Below are 18,807 nucleotides of genomic sequence, written 5' to 3' on the forward strand. Positions count from 1 at the left end.
CGGGGAACATAGGCATGACCTTCAAGAGAATATACTGTGGACACGTATGGGACCCTAAATTCAAGCACTTTTAAGGACCCATTTCTATTTTCACAAACTTTTAATGGCTTGGGTATCCCTCCCCCCAAATTCACAAACTTTCCAAGACCCGTGGCAGTATTACCATCACCATGGAGATTAACCTCTTATAGATTGTCGATATTTTTGTGTGAAGTATACCTTTCACTTCTTAGAAACCTATTGTCGCCGTTTTAACAGCAACGTAGTAATTCAAATGCACTTTATGACACCAAACAGAAATTTACATTTTATGACCGAAATAAAACCTTACCTTTCTTTTGTGTCTGAACTTGCTCTCGTCTATCGCTACGAAAGCTCTTCTCCCTCCAATTCGCATTTCCCGTCTTCTCTCCAGTCGTCTGACTGCTTCACAGCAAATTTCTCGTAAAAGTGTAGTCACCCTGGTCAGTGATTTGCTGCTCCCACATACTCCATCCTCTAGCATATCCACTTGTCTTTTCCTCAAACCCTGTGACAAACTGAGCCAAAAAAAGAGGACAAATCTACATATTAGCAACTGGGATGGGATAGTTTAGGAGTCGGGGAGGGGTGATTATGAGCAATGTTCTTGGATTATTTTGACAGAGTTAGGTTGGTGCCTAGGATAGCCACTGTGCATGTTGTACATGTTGCGGTGTGTGTGATTACTTGGATTTTTTTTGTGTTGATTATTTGGATTGTCTATCTATGTAATATGTGTTTATGTTTGGCTATATATGTATATATTAAGGGGACACTATCTGCATGTACTGTATCAGATCAAGATGTACCCCAGAACATAATGTGTAAAAAGAGTTGCTGTAAAATCGAAATGATGCAAGAACAAAGTCTGTCCTCCAAAGTGGGGGGCAGTGAAAGGGTTAATTATATTTATATGTATGTATGTATGTATGACATGTATGTGTGTGTATATATTAAGGATGCACGATATATCGGCAATCATATCGGTATCGGCCGATGTTGGTCATTTTTTAACATATCGGTCATATCGGTAACGGTCAGATGTTGCAATGTTAATATCGGTTATCATTATCAGCCAAATTCTTCACATTGATATGAAATAATGCAGTAAATCTATGATTTATGGGCTTTATCAAATGCTTTGCAAATAAAGAAATGCATAACTTTTCCAAATTCAGTGTTAACATGTGTTTTTCAGTATGTACAAAATGTGATGATCATAAAAATGTGGTTTTATACAGATCATATCGACATCGGTTAACTCATTGAGTGCCAATGACATCGATCGGCGTCAAATCAAATAGTAACGTTGAGTGCCAATGACGTCGATCGGCGTCAAATGCGTTTTTTGACGGTGGGACGTGGATCAAAGCCTGATACATCTCCTCTAAAAGTATGGGAGCTATTGAATGTGTATAACCTATTTTACAGACCCATTAGGTGGCGACAGTGCTCTCCAGATTAGAGAAAGTTGAGTAAAAAACAGAGAAGAAGTCGTTGGGGAAACGGCATCGGTATGCATCGATATGCATGAAGCATAACGTTAGCTGTGCCTGTGAACAGCAGTCAATCTGCTGCCACAATTGAGCCCCTCCGTCTCCGCTGCGATAGCCTCTCCACATGATTTAGTTGCCGACACCAGCGTCTTTCTGAAAAGTTACATTATTCTCAGCTGGGAGCCGGCGACACGCTGTGAAAAAGCTGGATGCAGCGCACTTTTCAGTGCAGAGCAAACGTGCAGCAGAGAGCCACCAGAGACACTCCCACGGAGGAGGAGGGGGGTGGGGCACGCATGGCAGCATACAACCATTGACAGTAAACACAGACCCAGACAGCAGGCTCGATGGACAGAGACAGGCAAACAAGCTAGAATATCTGATGCCCACCAGCAGTAAATCAAGACCAGCAAGAAGGTGTAGGGTCTGCGCACGCAGGGGCCAGCGCTGCTGGTTGTAGCTAAAAAATATTATTTTGCCAAACAAAATTCCTTTGTTTTCACTGTTTTATTGAAGGAAATTATTTTTGAGGTGTCATTACATCAGAAAATATTAGCTTCAGAGTCAGTGATGTGCTTGAAATGCTTCATTTCACAAAAGGCTCATTATCTCAGCTTCTAAATAGAAACGTCTGTTTTTGCTGAAATCAACCTATCTTCTCCGGCTGATAACTAAAGAACGGAAAATGATATCAATAAACTTTTTTTTGCTGATGATAGAAGAGAGTCTCATCGTTCTTTGGACGTGTTCGCTGTTTACATAGTAATATCACACAATATTCTGTGGGCCTCGAGAAATCACAGAAAACGCTCTGAAACTCTGGCACTGCAGCGTCCGTTCTCCAAAAGTGGCTGGCACTCAATGAGTTAATATCGGTTATCGGCATCGGCCAAAATTTTCATATCGGTGCATCCCTAGTATATATATATACTGTATGTATACGCTATGAATCCAGCCTTATTGTAATAGTCTTAAAGATCTAATGAAATTAACTAACAAGCTACAAACCAGCAATTGTTGATTTAATCAGCAATCCTATTGGGCATTATTATTGCATAACAAAACACATTTATGCAGCTTGAGAGAGAAATGCTTACTTTGTCGAAATATGTAGTGTTACATCATGTCTATAAAGCCATTTGAATTGAAGTGAGAGGGAGAGAGAGAGCATCCAACCTGTGCATAATTTTCATCCATGATGCTAATGGTGTGTGTGACCTGGAGAATACTGAGCCGTCTCTGATGGACCTTGTGATAGCCCTGCCCCTGTGTGTTGACTTTCTGCAGCTCCTGTAACATATAACATACCACGTCTGTAAAATATCGTTTGAAGTAACATACGTTATGATGATCCATCAGTTTGGCAATACGGCCCTGCCCCCTTTAGGTAGAAAACACAAGCCACTTGCAATTGACTTCAATGTAAAATAGCGGTAGCGAAAAAAAGAAATGAAAAAATACAATACATTTTGTGTATCAATGACCCAAAGACACCATGACCTGACCAGACCATGTGCCGCCTACTAAATTGCGTATTGCCAATCTTATGTATAATGTTACAACAGTATAATATTTGACTGTGGCTACACTGAGTGTAGCCTGTGTGTCGCAATGATGCTCATCCTTACCACCGATAGCCATCCTTGGTCGTGTTGGTTCTTTTGAATTGCATTCTGTTGTGGCAAACAGGGCATCTTTTTTTCCTTGCCAACAGCCTCTCCCCCTGGAGCCATCCTATCAACCGTTTACCTCCTTGCGCTGTCATCTCAAGTAATCTTCTTATCAAAGTCATATTATGCAGAGTAGTGTGTCTGGATGGAATCAGTTAAGTAGTCTCTGTGCAGTCTGCGTGCACAGTCAAACAAGGAAGTTAAGTTTGTGCTCCTTCGCGGACATTTACCAAATGTTACGTTCATGAAAACTAGGAGGGAAGACAGATGTGACTAGATAAACATCAATTGAATGGGTATCATTTCAGAGCTGAGGTTTGACGGGGCATTGCGTTCAATCTAGAAAGTAGGGAATTCGAGTTCAAACTTTGGAGTTCCAAATTGTTTAGAACGCGTGAGTTGATGGCGTGTGATGTATGTGGGGATTTTGGAATGTCGGATTTTCTGCATGGGCTCTTGAATTACTCCTGAACGTAATGACGTATGCTACGTGCGCTGTCAAAATACGCCGCCAAAAAAGTTACTAGTTTCTATCGCGAGATCTGGCTACATCACTGCAAGCTGAGATAGAGCTGAACAGTCACGTGACATTTCTTGACCCGGGAGAGAGTTTACATTTCTCCATAGACCTTTTGAAAAATTCTTAGGCCTGAGCAAAAACAACAATTAAAGACACGTCACTTGACTGTACAGCTTAGATAGTTAAAAGATATTGCCATGGAAACGTTATCTTCTGAACTGACCAAGATTCAAGATTGAAGACATAAAATCTCAAATAAAAATAGACAATAAAAATAAAGACAAGACATAAAATGACACGGACATTAACTCATTGAATGCCATGGACGTCCTTCGACGTCCAATTAAATAGTGACGTAGAGTGCCACGGACGTCCTTCGACGTCCAATGCGTTTTTTGACGGTGGGACGTCGATCAAAGCCTTCCGCAGCTCCTGTACAACTATAGTAGCTATTGGAGGTGTATAACCTATTTTACGGACTCATTAGGTGGCGACAGTGCTTGCTCGGTGCAGTCCAGATTAGAGACAGGTCCGAGAAACAGCCTAAAAGCCGTGGATCAAAGACAAACCGATGCATGCTCCCAGAGCCATTTGCTCTGTCGCGGGAGCTGACATTGGCTCCGAACAGGAGTCAATCCGCGCTCACAACTGAGCCCCTCTGTCCCTGTCTGTCTGTCTGTCTGTCTGTATAGTTTCTCCACCCGATTAGCAGCCAGGAAAGCAGCCCCTGACGCCAAACCATTCAGCAATCCGGGTTGGCTCTTCCCTGCTGTGGCGCTGAGAGCCGACAGCAGCACACAAACGCAGCACTCCGAAAATATAATGGTTGCGTGAGGCTGTGTGCAGTGTGGGGAGGAGTTTACGGGGGGAGGGGGGGAGGGGGGTGGTGCACGCAGGGCATCACACAACAACTACGTCACTACATCAGAAAATATTATCTTCAGACTCAGTGAATGTGCTTGAAATGCTGCATTTCACAAAAGGCGGATTATCTCAGCTAATAATTTGAAAAGCCTGAAAACGCTGAAAACAACCTATCTTCTCCGGCTCATAACTAAAGAACGGAAAATGGTATCAATAAACTTTTTTTTGCTGATGATACAATAGAGCCAGCTCGTTCTTGTGCGTGTTCGGTGTTTACATAGTAATATCACACAATATTCTGTGGGCCTCGAGAAATCACTGAAAACGCTCTGAAAACTCTGGCACTGGGAGCATCCGTTCTCCAAAAGTGGCTGGCACTCAATGAGTTAATAAAAATAATCTAGCCTACATCGTAGGGGGTTGGTTTCATCTAATTCAGTGGGAAAATATTTTGAAATGTCAATAGGCCTATAGCTTCTGTAGAAAAAGAGTAGTCCGCACACTGCTGAACAAGATGTTTCCCAGATGGATATACAGCTTCTGTAGCCTATATTTTTATTGCTATTATTAGGCTCTCTGGATTTTAAGTAGCTTACAATTAAAATTCATTCGGGAAAACAAACAAATTGGGGATGATTTCAGGATTCTGTTCTCATGGATAAAGAATTTACCTAGGCTATAGAAGTAGCATTACAACAGAGTTCATATTTGTTTAACAGGATGGAAGATGTCCAAATGTTAGGCTATATCGTCTCTCCAGAGATAGAGTCTGGAAACGATTAGATTTTTGGTTCTATCCATGGTGAGCCAGAATAGCCTATATGTGCACCAGATTAGGCTGCATGAGAAAAATATAGGCTATGGTCCATATAGTCTCAATATCTTTCTCACAGAGTGAACATATATTGTCATCAATATTGAGACATACCCTGAGTAATTCTTTAGAGGGTTAGATGTTATTTTGAAGTGTGTTTCTTTTATTTTAGCTGAGTCGTATGTTCCATCTCCCGGGGATGAATTCTTCTGCGGGACAGCCTTCTTCTAAAGTAGGCTAGGCTAATTGTTGGAGTAGGCCTATTTGTCCAGGAATAAAATCCCTTGAGTGGATAATGAAGCTAGTTGTGGCTTTATCGGTTGGTGTCTATTTTTTTCTTATTTTGGAGAAACACAATTTATTGGAGAAATACTTTACGTAATTTAACAGTTTGATTTAGAAGCGTTTACATATGTTTAGTAGGCTACTAAATTTATCATAATCCTGAAGATTACCATTAGCATCCATTAAATCATTTATACATAGGCTAGACCATATAGCCTATTTTTCAAAAACCTATCTTCATAAAACAGGGACTTATTCCGGTGCAATAGGCCTACATGTTTGTTGTTCCATAGTAGGGTTGTATGTGGTGAAAAGTGATGCACATATAGCCTAACGATTTCCACAATCACAGTATTTGCTTGTGGAACTCCATAATGATACATTATTGAAGTCTGCTGTAATAAGAAATGTCAGTCATCCTAGTTTATTGAACAGGTAGTTAGAAATAGAGTACCAGAAGGATTTGGAATCTTTAATCAAGATTTCAGCAAATGTATTTACAAACTTCCATTAAGGCAATCAAAATCTATAGGCTAACTTTTAGGCCTCCATCCTTTAACCATATTGCTTTTCTTCATAGAATGTTTGTTTCTAAAAAAAAAAATACATTTGGTTCGATATAGATAGGCTATTATCAATTTTGTTTGTGACAGCATTAGAGTAGGCTATGAGGGATGGATAGCCTAAATCTTGACAAACATTCCATCTTTGTTAGATAGGCTACATTTGACCGAATATCGAGAGGTCTCTTTGGAGCCAAGAGTTTAACCTTGCTTTGCATTCTTTGATTTTATTTTCCACATTCAAAGTTTGACTTAGTTTTTGGTCCTAAGGTAAACTCCCAGGTAGGCTATTTGATTTCCGACTTGACAGGAATATTATAGGCTAAATCTCTTTTAGTGTTGTGTCATGGATAGCAAATAGTTACATTTTTGTGTTTAATGTTAATCCTGATTCCTGATGCTTTTGAGATTATTTTTTTTCCTATAGTTGGAGGGATTTGATGTTTAGCTATTAATAGCTAAATGGGGTAAGGACAGTAGCCTGGGTAAACCAACGCAGCCTTCAACGTGACGCCACACAGGCTGTGCCTGTAACGTGTTTCATCGTGTCGTGGTCCTGACTGATAGCTGATAACAGTCCCGGGGAAGCTGGGTTTCCACACTCCATACCAGTTGGTGGCGGTAATGCACCAATTCGTTCTTTGCGAACCACCAATACATGTAAAAAAAGAAGAAGAAGAAGTTTGGAGCTGGATAGTGGACACATCTGCCAAAAAACGCAAAGAAGAAGAAGACCGACAGACACACACCACACACGTTTCTTCTGAACAAAATAAAACCTCCACTTTGGTAAGAAAGACATGCAACCCGTGCCTCAACTGTAAAATTAACATGGCGTCACTAGGATTAATAGTCACTAGCGTTACACTAGGGCCTGTGTCCTTAATCGCGTATGACATGAAACAAGTTACCAGCTACTAGCTAGTGTTAGCTAAACGTAGCTAGGTAATGTTAGCTAACGTTGGTTAGCATGGCATGGTTGCCAACGTGAAAACACGGCAAAAGCTAACCACGCTATCCCTTGGCTAACGTTCTTAGGCTAGCAGCTAGCTAACTAAGGCAAGCTTCTGGAACCCCCTAGAACAGCGTTTCTCAACTGGTGGGTCGCGACCCGTTTTGATCAGCATATTTAATTTTAGTTAAATTCAGACTATTGAAACTGGATTAGCATGACCAGGTTAACTTGTTTTATTATTATTATTATTATTATTATTATTATTATTATTATTATTATTATTAACTTGTTCAAAAACATATAGGCATGTAATTCAAGATAAGTCTGCCTTTTATTTCATATTTCATACAGTTCAAATAAGACTTTCTGAGCATGACCAGTTTGACTTGTTTAAATTTAAAAACATATAGGCCTGTAATTCAAGTCTGCCTTATTTCAATTGGTTTTTAGCCCTAGTTGCACTTCTGTTGCACTTTTTTGTTCATTTGAGGTTTATAACAGTGCATGAAGGCATTGTGTATTAAATTAATGCGCTATTTTTTCTGCAATAAATTTGAGTGGTTTAAATAAAAATCTGAAATTTGGGTCGCGACTTCATGACAAGGAAAATAGTGGGTCCTGAGGCTACACCAGTTGAGAACCACTGCCCTAGAAGTACAGAGTAAAAAGAGCCAACAGCTCAAATAAATAAACAACTAGAATGTATAGTCCATTCTCTCCCTTGGAATAATAGTGGGACACACAAATCACTGTCCATATTGGATTATACGGTGACTTGACTGACATAAATGTTGAATTTTATCTGAATTAATTTATTTTCCCCCATAGAGTCATGCCGATGACACGCACAACCAAACGAAAGAACGCACCAGAGCAGAACTCTGCACCAGAGAACCCTGCACCAGAGAACCAGTCTGACAATGAAGGTAACATACAGGGATGCAAACTAGTCACTTTTAGGTGACAGTCACCTTTTTTATCCCAAATTAGGGCACTTAAGTTAATGAATTCTGAGTGGGTTTGTGTATCTGTCACCTTGTTCACTCTGCATGAGTTTGCATCCCTGAACATAAACCCATTTTAAATTGTCCCCAAAAGCCACTAATAACCATAAATTACCATCTTTTTCTTCAGTCTTTGTTGTACATACAGTGGGCCCTATGGTTGCAATCGGCGCAGAAACTGCGTTTAAGGCCTGGCCTAGCCCAGTTAGTGGGTGTGGACCAGCGCACTCGCTATTTTGGTATCGGTGCTACACGCAGCCTCAACCATTATAACCACGCCTTTTAAGCGTAAAATTATGCATAGTCCGCTCATTGGAGAATTGCAGTAAAGAGTCACACGCTTGCCTTTTAAGCTCCAATTCCAGGACAAATCAGGTTAAACCAGACAAAGCCAAGCGCTCTGCCCCCCCCCCCTCCCTTCATCCCGTCTGTCTGTCTCCATATATAGGCTATAATTCCATATTATTATGCTTCTCAAACCAATCTAACTGCAGTTTAAATACTGCAAGCATGTAAATACCCTATAGCAAGATCAGCTAGAAAAATATAGCCTATCCCTATATGATGAGATTACCGTAATTAGATTGGTGAAAGTTTGTCCAGAAAGATATCATTTTCTCTCGCCTGCTGCAGGTAGGATGATGCACATAAATATACCCTACATTATGTAAAGTCATTGCATAAATGTGTTTTTATTGTAAAACTAAATGTGAAGTAGGGCCAAGTTATTGGAGCGGACATCACAGTATAGCACATGACATTAGAAGCGCTTCCCCTGTCACTTATCTAAATCATGTTAACTCGACAAGGAATATATATAGGCCCAGGAGGACATATATTATGTTTCACATAGGGTGGTGTTTTCATTTCGATGTTTTCTTTGGTCCAATATTGAAATGTTCTACAATTGCAGGTTGTGTTACCATTACACATTATTTAGATCTACCTTTTATATCTATTTCGGCTCATTTGGTTGCTATTTAGTAGCGAAATGGAGCTGCACAATGCATGCTGGGGCGGCTTTAGCTCAGGAGGTAGAGCGGGTCGGCCAATGACGCAAGGGTTGGCGGTTCGATCCCCGCTCCCTCCCAGCTGCTGTCGTTGTGTCCTTGGGCAAGACACTTAACCCTCCTTGCTCCCTATGGTGTGTAGGCACCCTGCGTGGCAGCCTGCCGCCATCGGTGTATGAATGGGTGAATGTAGACTACCTACTGATTGTAAAGCGCTTTGGATAAAAGCGCTATATAAATGCAGGCCATTTATGCTGGGACATGCCAGGCAGATCGTTACTGTAACTCATAAACTCATTTCCCCTTCTTCTCAAGGGGGCGGCTGTAGCGGCTGTAGCTCAGGAGGTAGAGCAGGTGGTCCACCAATCGCTTTGGGTAAAAGAGGTCAGTGGTTGGATTCCCGCCTCCTCCAGTCTGCATGTCGAAGTGTCCTTGGGCAAGATACTGAACCCCAAATTGCTCCTGATGGTGTGCCAGCACCCTGTGTGGTAGCCTGCCGCCATCGGTGTATGAATGGGTGAATGTACCTACTGATTGTAAAGCGATTTGGATAAAAGCGCTATATAAATGCAGGCCATTTACCATTTACTCAAGAGGACTTGTCTGGAGCTAGGCTATAAACTCCTTGTCCATGGATCACATTTAGGTGTTCTGTTGCACCTGTTTTATTTTGGAAAAGTAAATGCATGATAGCTGTGGGATATAGGCTATTGGATTTTATGTAATTTTTTTGTTCATTGTATTTGCACAAAAAAGCTCTGTCCAGTAACCTGGAACACTTTTATTTTGAGATTTGTTTGAGTGAGATGGTCCTACTTCATGCAAATGATAAGAATTGTTATATGAATCTTAATTTTCAAACAAAGTTACATTACAAAAACGTTTGTGTAAGCTGTCAATTGTTGTTCTTAGAAAGAAAATCCGAATCGGCAAAAATCGGTATCGGCAAGTCAGACTATTCAAAAATCGGAAATTGTAACGGGCCAACAAAATTGTAATCGGTGCACCCCTAGTAAGATCGTCCAATTGCCACCCTTTGACATTGCCAATGCACGATGTCATTGCCCAAACCCCCGTTGCGTGAATTCATTAAGAATAGAGAGCCGCAGGGATGACGTATTTTTGTAGTCAGAACGCGGAAGTCCCGGACTTCCTGGTTCTTCACTGTTTCTGTCTATGGGATTTTTGAATGGGTTTTTGCCGCGATGCTTCTAATAATCTCTCTGGGCAACGCTGGCTTAATCAAACGTGAACCAGAGTTCAGCCGGATAATCTTCACACATGAGGACCACTTTCATGAGTTTTGTAGCCTAAATGCGAACCCTAGAAGTAAAAAGCTCGAGCTAAACTAATCCAGAACTACACACTGTCGCATAGGCTTCCACGTCACGTCAGCGCTCAACCTGGACTGTTGTTGGATGTGTGCACTGATTACCCCGGGCTGAACGGGATGAACCAGGTGAGGGAAAGATAATTTCCGTGTTCGTCCTTTGAAGTGGTGACGTTATTGACGTATATATATATATATATATATATATATTAGGGGTGTCACGATACGATACGTATCACGATACTGGGTTCACGATAACGATACGATACGATACGATTTTAACAATATTTTTTTAAACTTGAATAATGACAATATATGACTGGAAAAGTAGTATTTGATTTGAAATGCACAAATCCAAAACATGCTGTTGTGGGAAATTGTTATTACAATAACAACTAGAAAAAACATGAGATTGGAGATAAGGCTTATCTTGAAATAGAATGAGTTACACCGTCACTTAGATTTACTTTGAACTAAAAGGTTTCTCAGCAGTATAAATTCTCATTATGCATCTTCAGTTTTTCTTCAAACTCAAACAACAAGACTTTTCTTAGTCTATTTTTTATGCATCTTCAGTTTTTCCTGTCAAGTAAACAGTTTTGCCAGAAACTCAATTGAATGGTTTCTCTCCTGTATAACTTCTCATGTGTCTCTTCAGAGACTTGTTCAACTGAACTACTTTCCACACATTGAACTTCAACAAACAAAGACGTTTCTTAGTCTATTTAAAAAAAAAAAAAAAAAAATCGCGATATGAGATTTCATCTCAACGATACAGATCGTGACGTTTTACTATCGCGAAATTTCGTGGGACGATATATTGTGACACCATGCAGGGTTGTGTTGCTACAAAGCTTAGACGTGTAACTGAAATGGAACGGCTTATGACTGACCACGAATTTGGGAGTAAACACGGCAAAATAATAAAAATGATCTTAACATATTCAAGTATTGAATACATCTGTCTGCATCTTTTTTTGTTGAAGAGATTCAACCACACTCATCAACCATGGCCAAGTTCAAGGCTGACCTGATGAAACTAAAAGGGGAGAATCGGCTACTGAAGGAAGAAATCCGTCTTCTGAAAGAGGAGAACCGGCTCCTCAAGGAGCAGCGGGACTTCAGCAGGGAGAAGGCTCTCTACACTGGGGCCGGCCCCTCAACTTCAAAAGGTAACTAGACTGTTCCTCCCAAATCTTCCTCCCAAAACCAACATGGAAGGCTGTATCTACAGTCTAAAGGAGTCTCGATTATTTAATGGTTGCAGTCTAGGAATGCAGCCAGGGGCAAGGGTGAATCTGCCCAGCCCCCCAAAAATATCCAGGGTTAGTATAAAGCCTAGAAATTTTGTTTTCCAGGTGAGGAATATGCTTGAATTTGAATATCCTCATTGAAAAGTGCCTGCTTTTCAACTTAATCAGGTGTTTCATTTAAACAATCACTCAGGTAAAACAAAAACTGTTTAATACCCCTGAAATTAGATGATCCCGTCATCATATTTATTGTCTCCTGGCGTCTCACAAAATACACAAAGTGTACCGTGGAGTGGACCTGAGCTGGCGTCTGACACAAGACAAAGAATATCACAAGATATCGCACTGTCTGTCTTAGTTTGGATTAGCTGTTTATTTAGTCTTCTACTCTTTTACTTGTAAAGATTTTTTGAATTTTAATCATTGTGTGTCATGCATTGTATATTTGGTCTTGGACCCCGGAAGACTAGCTGTCTAGGCAGCAGCTAATGGGGATCCTTTTAGTAAACAATAAACAAGATGTGGAGCACAGCAGAGTGAGCCGGACTCGGAGCTAGATTGACTGACATTAGCCGTTTTCACTGCCCAGCCCACCCAATTCACCCATTTTGTGTCTAAAATGCAGGAAGCAACAGAGGTACTAGTAGAACAGTAACCAGGGCCCCAGCACTGGAACACCAAATAGATTGGAAGTTGGAAACCCTCATTCATATTCTGGGGTGGGAAGTGAAAAGGGCAAATGGGCTCTGAAATGAAAAGGAGTCACACCACCCCCCACCCCCCCCCCCCCCCCCATTATGATGGCGACCATCTGCTCTCATCTTGCTAAACATACAAGCTAGCTACTGTACCTGCTCATCAGCTGACTGGATTTTGTCATATCATCTCACTTTCGTCATGCCTGGCTGGCATAATGACAACTGGCTGGTTAAATAAAGAGGTTAAATATAAAGAACATTAAATGAGCAAACATTAAATAATCATGATCAAAACATACAATGGAAGTTAATAAGGAACAGCTGTAAAATAAACTGACAATATACACATTGATTGCAGGGATATTGTAAACCTTCACAGTTTCATCTACATTAACAAATTAAGTAAGATGTGATGATAAAGGCTTCGAGAATCTGGGAATTTTTGGTTTAGGTACCTTTACACTGCTTGAAAAGTGTGATCCCTCAATATCTGAATGGCCGTAAAAACCGCGGTCGACGGGTGAAAACATGCCCCCCAAATTCTTTTATTTTATCATTCAGTTCATTTGATTTTCATTTCCATCTCTAACACACCGGAGAAAGACGACGAAGAACACACTCACAAAAACAAGTGCTGTTGTGCACCCTATGATTTAGCAACTTCATGCATTAAAGGAACACTCCGCCCATTTTCAACCAGCTTTGTATAATTAGAACATCTGTAGTATATCAGAAAACTGTAAACTGTTTTGAAGTCTGTCATTTAATTTGAGAGTTATTGAGTGTTAAAGTGTGGACCAGTGACATCACTGGTCCATACTAACTCAAATTAATAACTCATTAACTCAACATTAACTGTCAAACTAGATGACGGTTTTGAAGTCATTCATCTAGTTTGACAGTTATTGAGAGTTGATTTGAGTTAATGAGTTATTAACTCATTAACACTCAAATAAAAATGAAAAAGGACAATCAAAATAAACAAATCTAATATATTTACCGTACTAACTTTTATATATGGCTTTATATATGGCTTCTATAAGCCAACGCCTGACCCGCTCCTCAAACAAACTGGACCTGGTCCACTGCAGAACTGAGCGCTGTAGGAAGAGCGCTGTCCCCCATATGATCAGACTTTTAAATACCTAATGTATTGAAATTGTACGCATGTTGTCCTTGTCCTTTTATCTCCTTAGCGCCCCATGTAATGATGTACTCACAATTCAACAATTCGTTGCCACATGTACATCTTTGAGTTTAGTTTTAAATAAATAAAAACCGTTTACTACTCTGTTTAAGGGTCCCACAAAAGGAGACGGGGGGATTCTTCAGTCTCTTCTGAGTTCTCAGACGACTCTTGTGAAGGGAGGAAGAGGAAGAGTAAGAAAAAGCACAAAAGACCCGAGTATTCAGACTCCTCTGATGATGACAGAAAGAAGAAAAAGACTAGAAAACCCACATCATTTGGAAAGAGAGGTAACCCATCATCTGGAAAAAGATGGCTCACATTTCGATTGCTTCTGGAACAATGCACATACAAACACTTATGACAACACATTACACTTAACAAACATGCACTGATTTATTTTATTCTCTTAAGTGCCCCCAAAATTTGGTAAATTGCCCCCGTTTTTAGAAATTGGGGCAAAAGTTTACCTTTTTTTATTTTATTTTTAATTCCACAATTGAAGATAGATGGCCTGGTGGCTAATGGCTTTTTGCAGACTCCTGTCACATGGACCTAGCTAGCAAGGTCTATGGAACATTTTCATCTTAGTGGAAGCATTTTTATTGAGACACTGCAGTCACATGTCAATCGTAATTTCAGTGTAGCATGCTCATGTCGATTTATTTCTCAGGCATAAGGCAAAGGTAACTCACCCACACACACAATTTGATATAGACGACATTTACCATATTCAAGGTTGGCCCTATTACGAAACAGTTATGTATTTTTGAGTATCCAGGACTGTATCAATGTAACACTGGAGTGAGGAAGAGTAGTGCACTGCAGACACAAGATGACCAGTTTAACTCCTGAATGTCATGTCATGTATACTCAGGATTATCAATCTATTTGTGTAATTATGACACTGTGTTAACCTATATTTTCTTTTGATGTGTCTTGTAGTTCTGACCCCAGAGGACGTTGTCCACAGGTACCGGGCTGTCCTGAAGGTGTTCCGGCAAAACCGGAGCATCGCCAACACCTGTGAGGAACTCTGTGTTGACCGCAACACCATCGCACTGACTGCGGTCATCGCAGATGTTCTGATCGCCGCAGAGGGCGCCGACTTTGGGGAGCTGCCTGTCTTCAAAGAAAAGGATACTCTGGGGAACTACTCAAAAACATGCAAGGCATTTTTAGATGCGAACCAACCCCTGCAGGACAAGATAGCTGCAATGAAAAAGTCCACAGAGCTGCTCCCGATAAAATATAAACTGCCTAAGTGAGGGGTAAAGGCCTAAAGTGCAGTAATTTAAAGCTGCATTCAGCAATGTTTTTTTGTTAAAATAAGTGTGAAATGGCTCTATATTCTGACAGCAATTACTGAAATAGAGTGTTTGGTCAGTGACTTGAAACCCCCAACCCCCCGCTGTCCTCTATCTCTCTCCTGTAGTCGTGCATGCAGGGCAGATGTTTCTCTGCAACGGTAACTCGCTGAGTAACCCCGAATTCAACGCCGCCATCCCTGAGTCTCTACGACTTACGGTTGCGGAGATACGTCCGCCCTGCATGCAGGACTACAGGACAGAGATAGAGGACAGCGAGGGGTTTGGGGTTTCAAGTCACTGACCAAACACTCACCCAACATTGCTGAATGCAGCTTTAAATTATTTTATTTTATTTTTATGTATTTTTATTTCTTACTGCACTTGTTTCAGGGATTTGTCAGTGTTATTTTATACAACACTTTTTTTAGTGGTCAATGGGGAGTTCAACCCTGGTTTTATTTGATCTAAAGATCTGTATTTTTTTATGAAAGTTCACTGCTCTTTTCTATTATTTATCAATTACTAAAACATTCCAAGTGCACATAACATTTGCACTTTTTTTGTATTTTTGTTAAAACATTCAAAATATACACGAAAATTTGCTGCACTTTTTATATGTAACCATAACAATTTACAGTTACAAGTTTACAGTTACAAGTTTTGCACTTTTTTTGGATACAAGGAATGTATGCGTGTCATGTTAAAGTTGTGTGAACTGTTGTAGTTTTAAAAATGTAAACCTAGGTAGAGATCCATTCAAGGCTGGGTCCATAGCGTCTTCTTGTTTTCTCCCAGTGACGCGGTTTGTTTACAAAAATGCTGTTCGGGTATTTGACATGCACTTTAAGAGTTTGTTTACAAAAATGCTGTTCGGGTATTTGACATGCACTTTAAGAGTTTTATAAAGTTACTCTCTTTGACAGCTCACCTGTTTTGGCGTATTTGTCACAGGGTTGGGGTGTGTGTGAGGGCATGTAATAATAATAATAATGTGTTTTATCTTGATGTATTTGATAGCTGGTATGGGGGTGCTGTTTTGGGTAGGTCTGGTTTTATCCTGGTGGAACTGCTTGTTGACTGTTTTACTTGAAAACGTTTTTGCAAATGTATGGTCCAAGTTTCTAAATACTGGGTAAATACCTGGTAATTACAGGGGAAATATCTGAGTTGCTGTCAGAGAACACGGTCAAAACTAGACAGCCTGATGGGTAATAGTGGATGTTAATGATCTACAATTACCGGGAAAGTACAAGGTAATACCAGGGTAACAAACCACGCTTCCTTTTACAGTACAGTTCCACCTAACTTAAAGGGTAACTCGTGAGGTTTTCCTTGATAACGTTTTGGAAATGTATGTGGTACAAGTTTGTAATTACGGGGTAATTACCAGGTAAATACATAGGAGTTACCGGGAAAATATCAAGTAAATGCTATGTAAATATGCAAGTAAATATCAGATAATTACCGGGTAAATACCTGGGAATTATCTGGTAAGTACCTAGTAAATACTGGGTAATTAAATAGGAAATATCTGAGTTATTGCCAGGTAACACTGTCAAAACTACACAACCTGATGGGTAATAGTGGAGGATTGTAATCTACAATTACCAGGAAAGTACAAGGTAATACCAGGGAAAGAAACCACGCTTCCTTTTACAGTACAGTTCCACCTTACTTACCGGGTAACTTGTGATGTTTTACTTGATAACTTTTTGGAAATGTATGTGGTACAAGTTTCTAATTACTGGGTAATTACATGGGCGTTACCAGGAAAATATCAAGTAAATGCTGGGTACATCCCAGGTAATTAAAGGGGAAATATCTGAGTTATTGCCAGGTAACACAGTCAAAACTACACAACCTTATGGGTAATAGTGGAGGATTGTAATCTACAATTACCGGGAAAGTACAAGGTAATACCAGGGAAACAAACCATGCTTCCTTTTACAGTACAGTTCCACCTTACTTACCGGGTAACTTGTGAGGTTTTACTTGATAGCGTTTTGGAAATGTATGTGGTACAAGTTTCTAATTACTGGGTAATTAACAGGTAAATACATGGGAGTTACCGGGTAAATATCGAGTAAATGCTGGGTAAATACCAGGTAAGTACCTAGTAAATACTGGGGAAATATCTGAGTTATTGCCAGGTAACACAGTCAAAACTACACAACACGATGGGTAATAGTGAAGGATTGTACAGTAATCTACAATTACCAGGAAAGTACATGGTAATACCAGGGAAACAAACCACGCTTCCTTTTACAGTACAGTTCCGACTTACTTACAGGGTAACTTGCAAGGTTTTACTTGATAATGTTTTGGAGTGTACGTGGTACAAGTTTCTAATTACTGGGTAATTACCAGCTCAATACCGAGTTACCGGTAAACATCGATTAAAGGCTGTGTAAATACCAGGTAACTACCAGGTAAATATCCAGTAAATACTTCTAATTACCAGGTAAATACCAGTCCATACCTGGTAATACCTTGTACATATCAGAGTTATTGTCACACTAACATGCTCACATTTAGACGAATTGATAGGTAACAGTGGAAGGTTTATATTCTGTAATCTATAATTACTGGTTAAATGCCAGATAATTCCCAGGTAAATACCTGGTAGTTGTCAAGAAAATATCTAGTCATTATCGAGTATTTACCTGGTAATTACCAGATTATTACCCAGGAGATACTACTAATTACCAGGTAAATTCCTGGTAGTTACTGGGTAAATACCTGTCCAATGTTGAGTATATACCTGGTAATTACCTTATAAAGATCTGAGTTATTGTCACACTAACACGGTCACATTTAGACTAATTGATGGGTGATAGTGGAGGTTTACAATCTGTAATATATAATTACTGGGTAAATACCAGGTAATCACCAAGTAAATAACAGGTAATATTCAGAAAAATATATAGTAATTACCGGGTAATTACCCGGGAACTACCCAGTATAACTACCTGGTACTACCTGGTAGTTACTGGGTAATAACCCAGTAAATACTTCTAATTACCAGGTTATTACCTGGTACAGTGGTAGACGGATCAATAAGCGTGCCTTACCGCAAGCTGTGTAATGACGCGCCGCGGCATTAAAACTAATTAAAACTAATCGAGGTGTAGTTGCACCGTTGACCACCAGGTGTCATCTGTGAGCATCCTTGAGAGCATCGCGACTGAGAGAAATACTACAGGCGATTAGGCCTGACTGAAGTTTGATAGGTTGTTTGTTTTATTCCTATGTTTATTATAGTAACATTTTTATTTGTCTTATATGGCTATTATTAGGAGGAGGGGGTTGATTAAATTTTATGAAGTCGTTGCGGTGCTGTTTGGCTTTCCGGCCCGGCACCGCTGCGAATGCATTCACAAACATACCAGCAATATTGAAAGGCACAAAGCAACGTTAACGTTTCATACAGAATAGATCCTGACCAACAACGTATGTTTTGAATTTAATATCTGGCATAAAACGGGGAGAATTGATCATTTAACTGTGTGTTACTACTACTACTACTGTGTGTGTGTGTGTGTGTGCGCAGCGTGGCAGTTCTCGTCGGGGAGCAGCAGCACGTCCGCCCGCCTGACTGAGAGAAATACTACAGGCGATTAGGCCTGACTGAAGTTCGATACATGCTTAATTCGTTTATTTAAGATAATTGCATAATTCGTTTTGTAGTCTATTTATTACTGGTTAATGTAGAACGGAATAGAAAGAAACACACGCGGGCAGCCAGCAATGGATGGACTTCATGGAAACAGGTGGGTTGAATGAATTCACTTTGCAACTTTGTCCAAGCTTGTACAGTGTATTCCTGAA

At 40.1% G+C, this 18,807-nt stretch overlaps 1 protein-coding gene across 1 annotated transcript; it reads left to right on the top strand.

Moving 5' to 3' along the window:
- Positions 1 to 6,953: 6,953 nt before the first annotated feature.
- Positions 6,954 to 15,397, top strand: LOC310800759 (uncharacterized protein). Its single transcript, XM_083664690.1, has 5 exons — positions 6,954 to 7,022; positions 8,017 to 8,114; positions 11,519 to 11,704; positions 13,783 to 13,959; positions 14,615 to 15,397. Exons 2-5 carry the CDS (start codon positions 8,021 to 8,023, stop codon positions 14,935 to 14,937), a joined length of 780 nt encoding a protein of 259 aa, XP_083520816.1. The 5' UTR covers positions 6,954 to 7,022; positions 8,017 to 8,020; the 3' UTR covers positions 14,938 to 15,397.
- Positions 15,398 to 18,807: the final 3,410 nt, after the last annotated feature.

This window comes from Poromitra crassiceps, assembly GCF_964638095.1.
Source record: "Poromitra crassiceps genome assembly, contig: HAP1_SCAFFOLD_59, whole genome shotgun sequence".
Classification (NCBI taxonomy): domain Eukaryota; kingdom Metazoa; phylum Chordata; class Actinopteri; order Beryciformes; family Melamphaidae; genus Poromitra; species Poromitra crassiceps.

Coding starts and splice junctions, on each gene's coding strand:
- LOC310800759 (XM_083664690.1), top strand. CDS start 8,021: ATGCCGATGACACGCACAACCAAACGAAAGAACGCACCAGAGCAGAAC. Junction 8,115..11,518: donor GAACCAGTCTGACAATGAAG/GTAACATACAGG, acceptor TTTTTGTTGAAG/AGATTCAACCACACTCATCA. Junction 11,705..13,782: donor CGGCCCCTCAACTTCAAAAG/GTAACTAGACTG, acceptor ACTCTGTTTAAG/GGTCCCACAAAAGGAGACGG.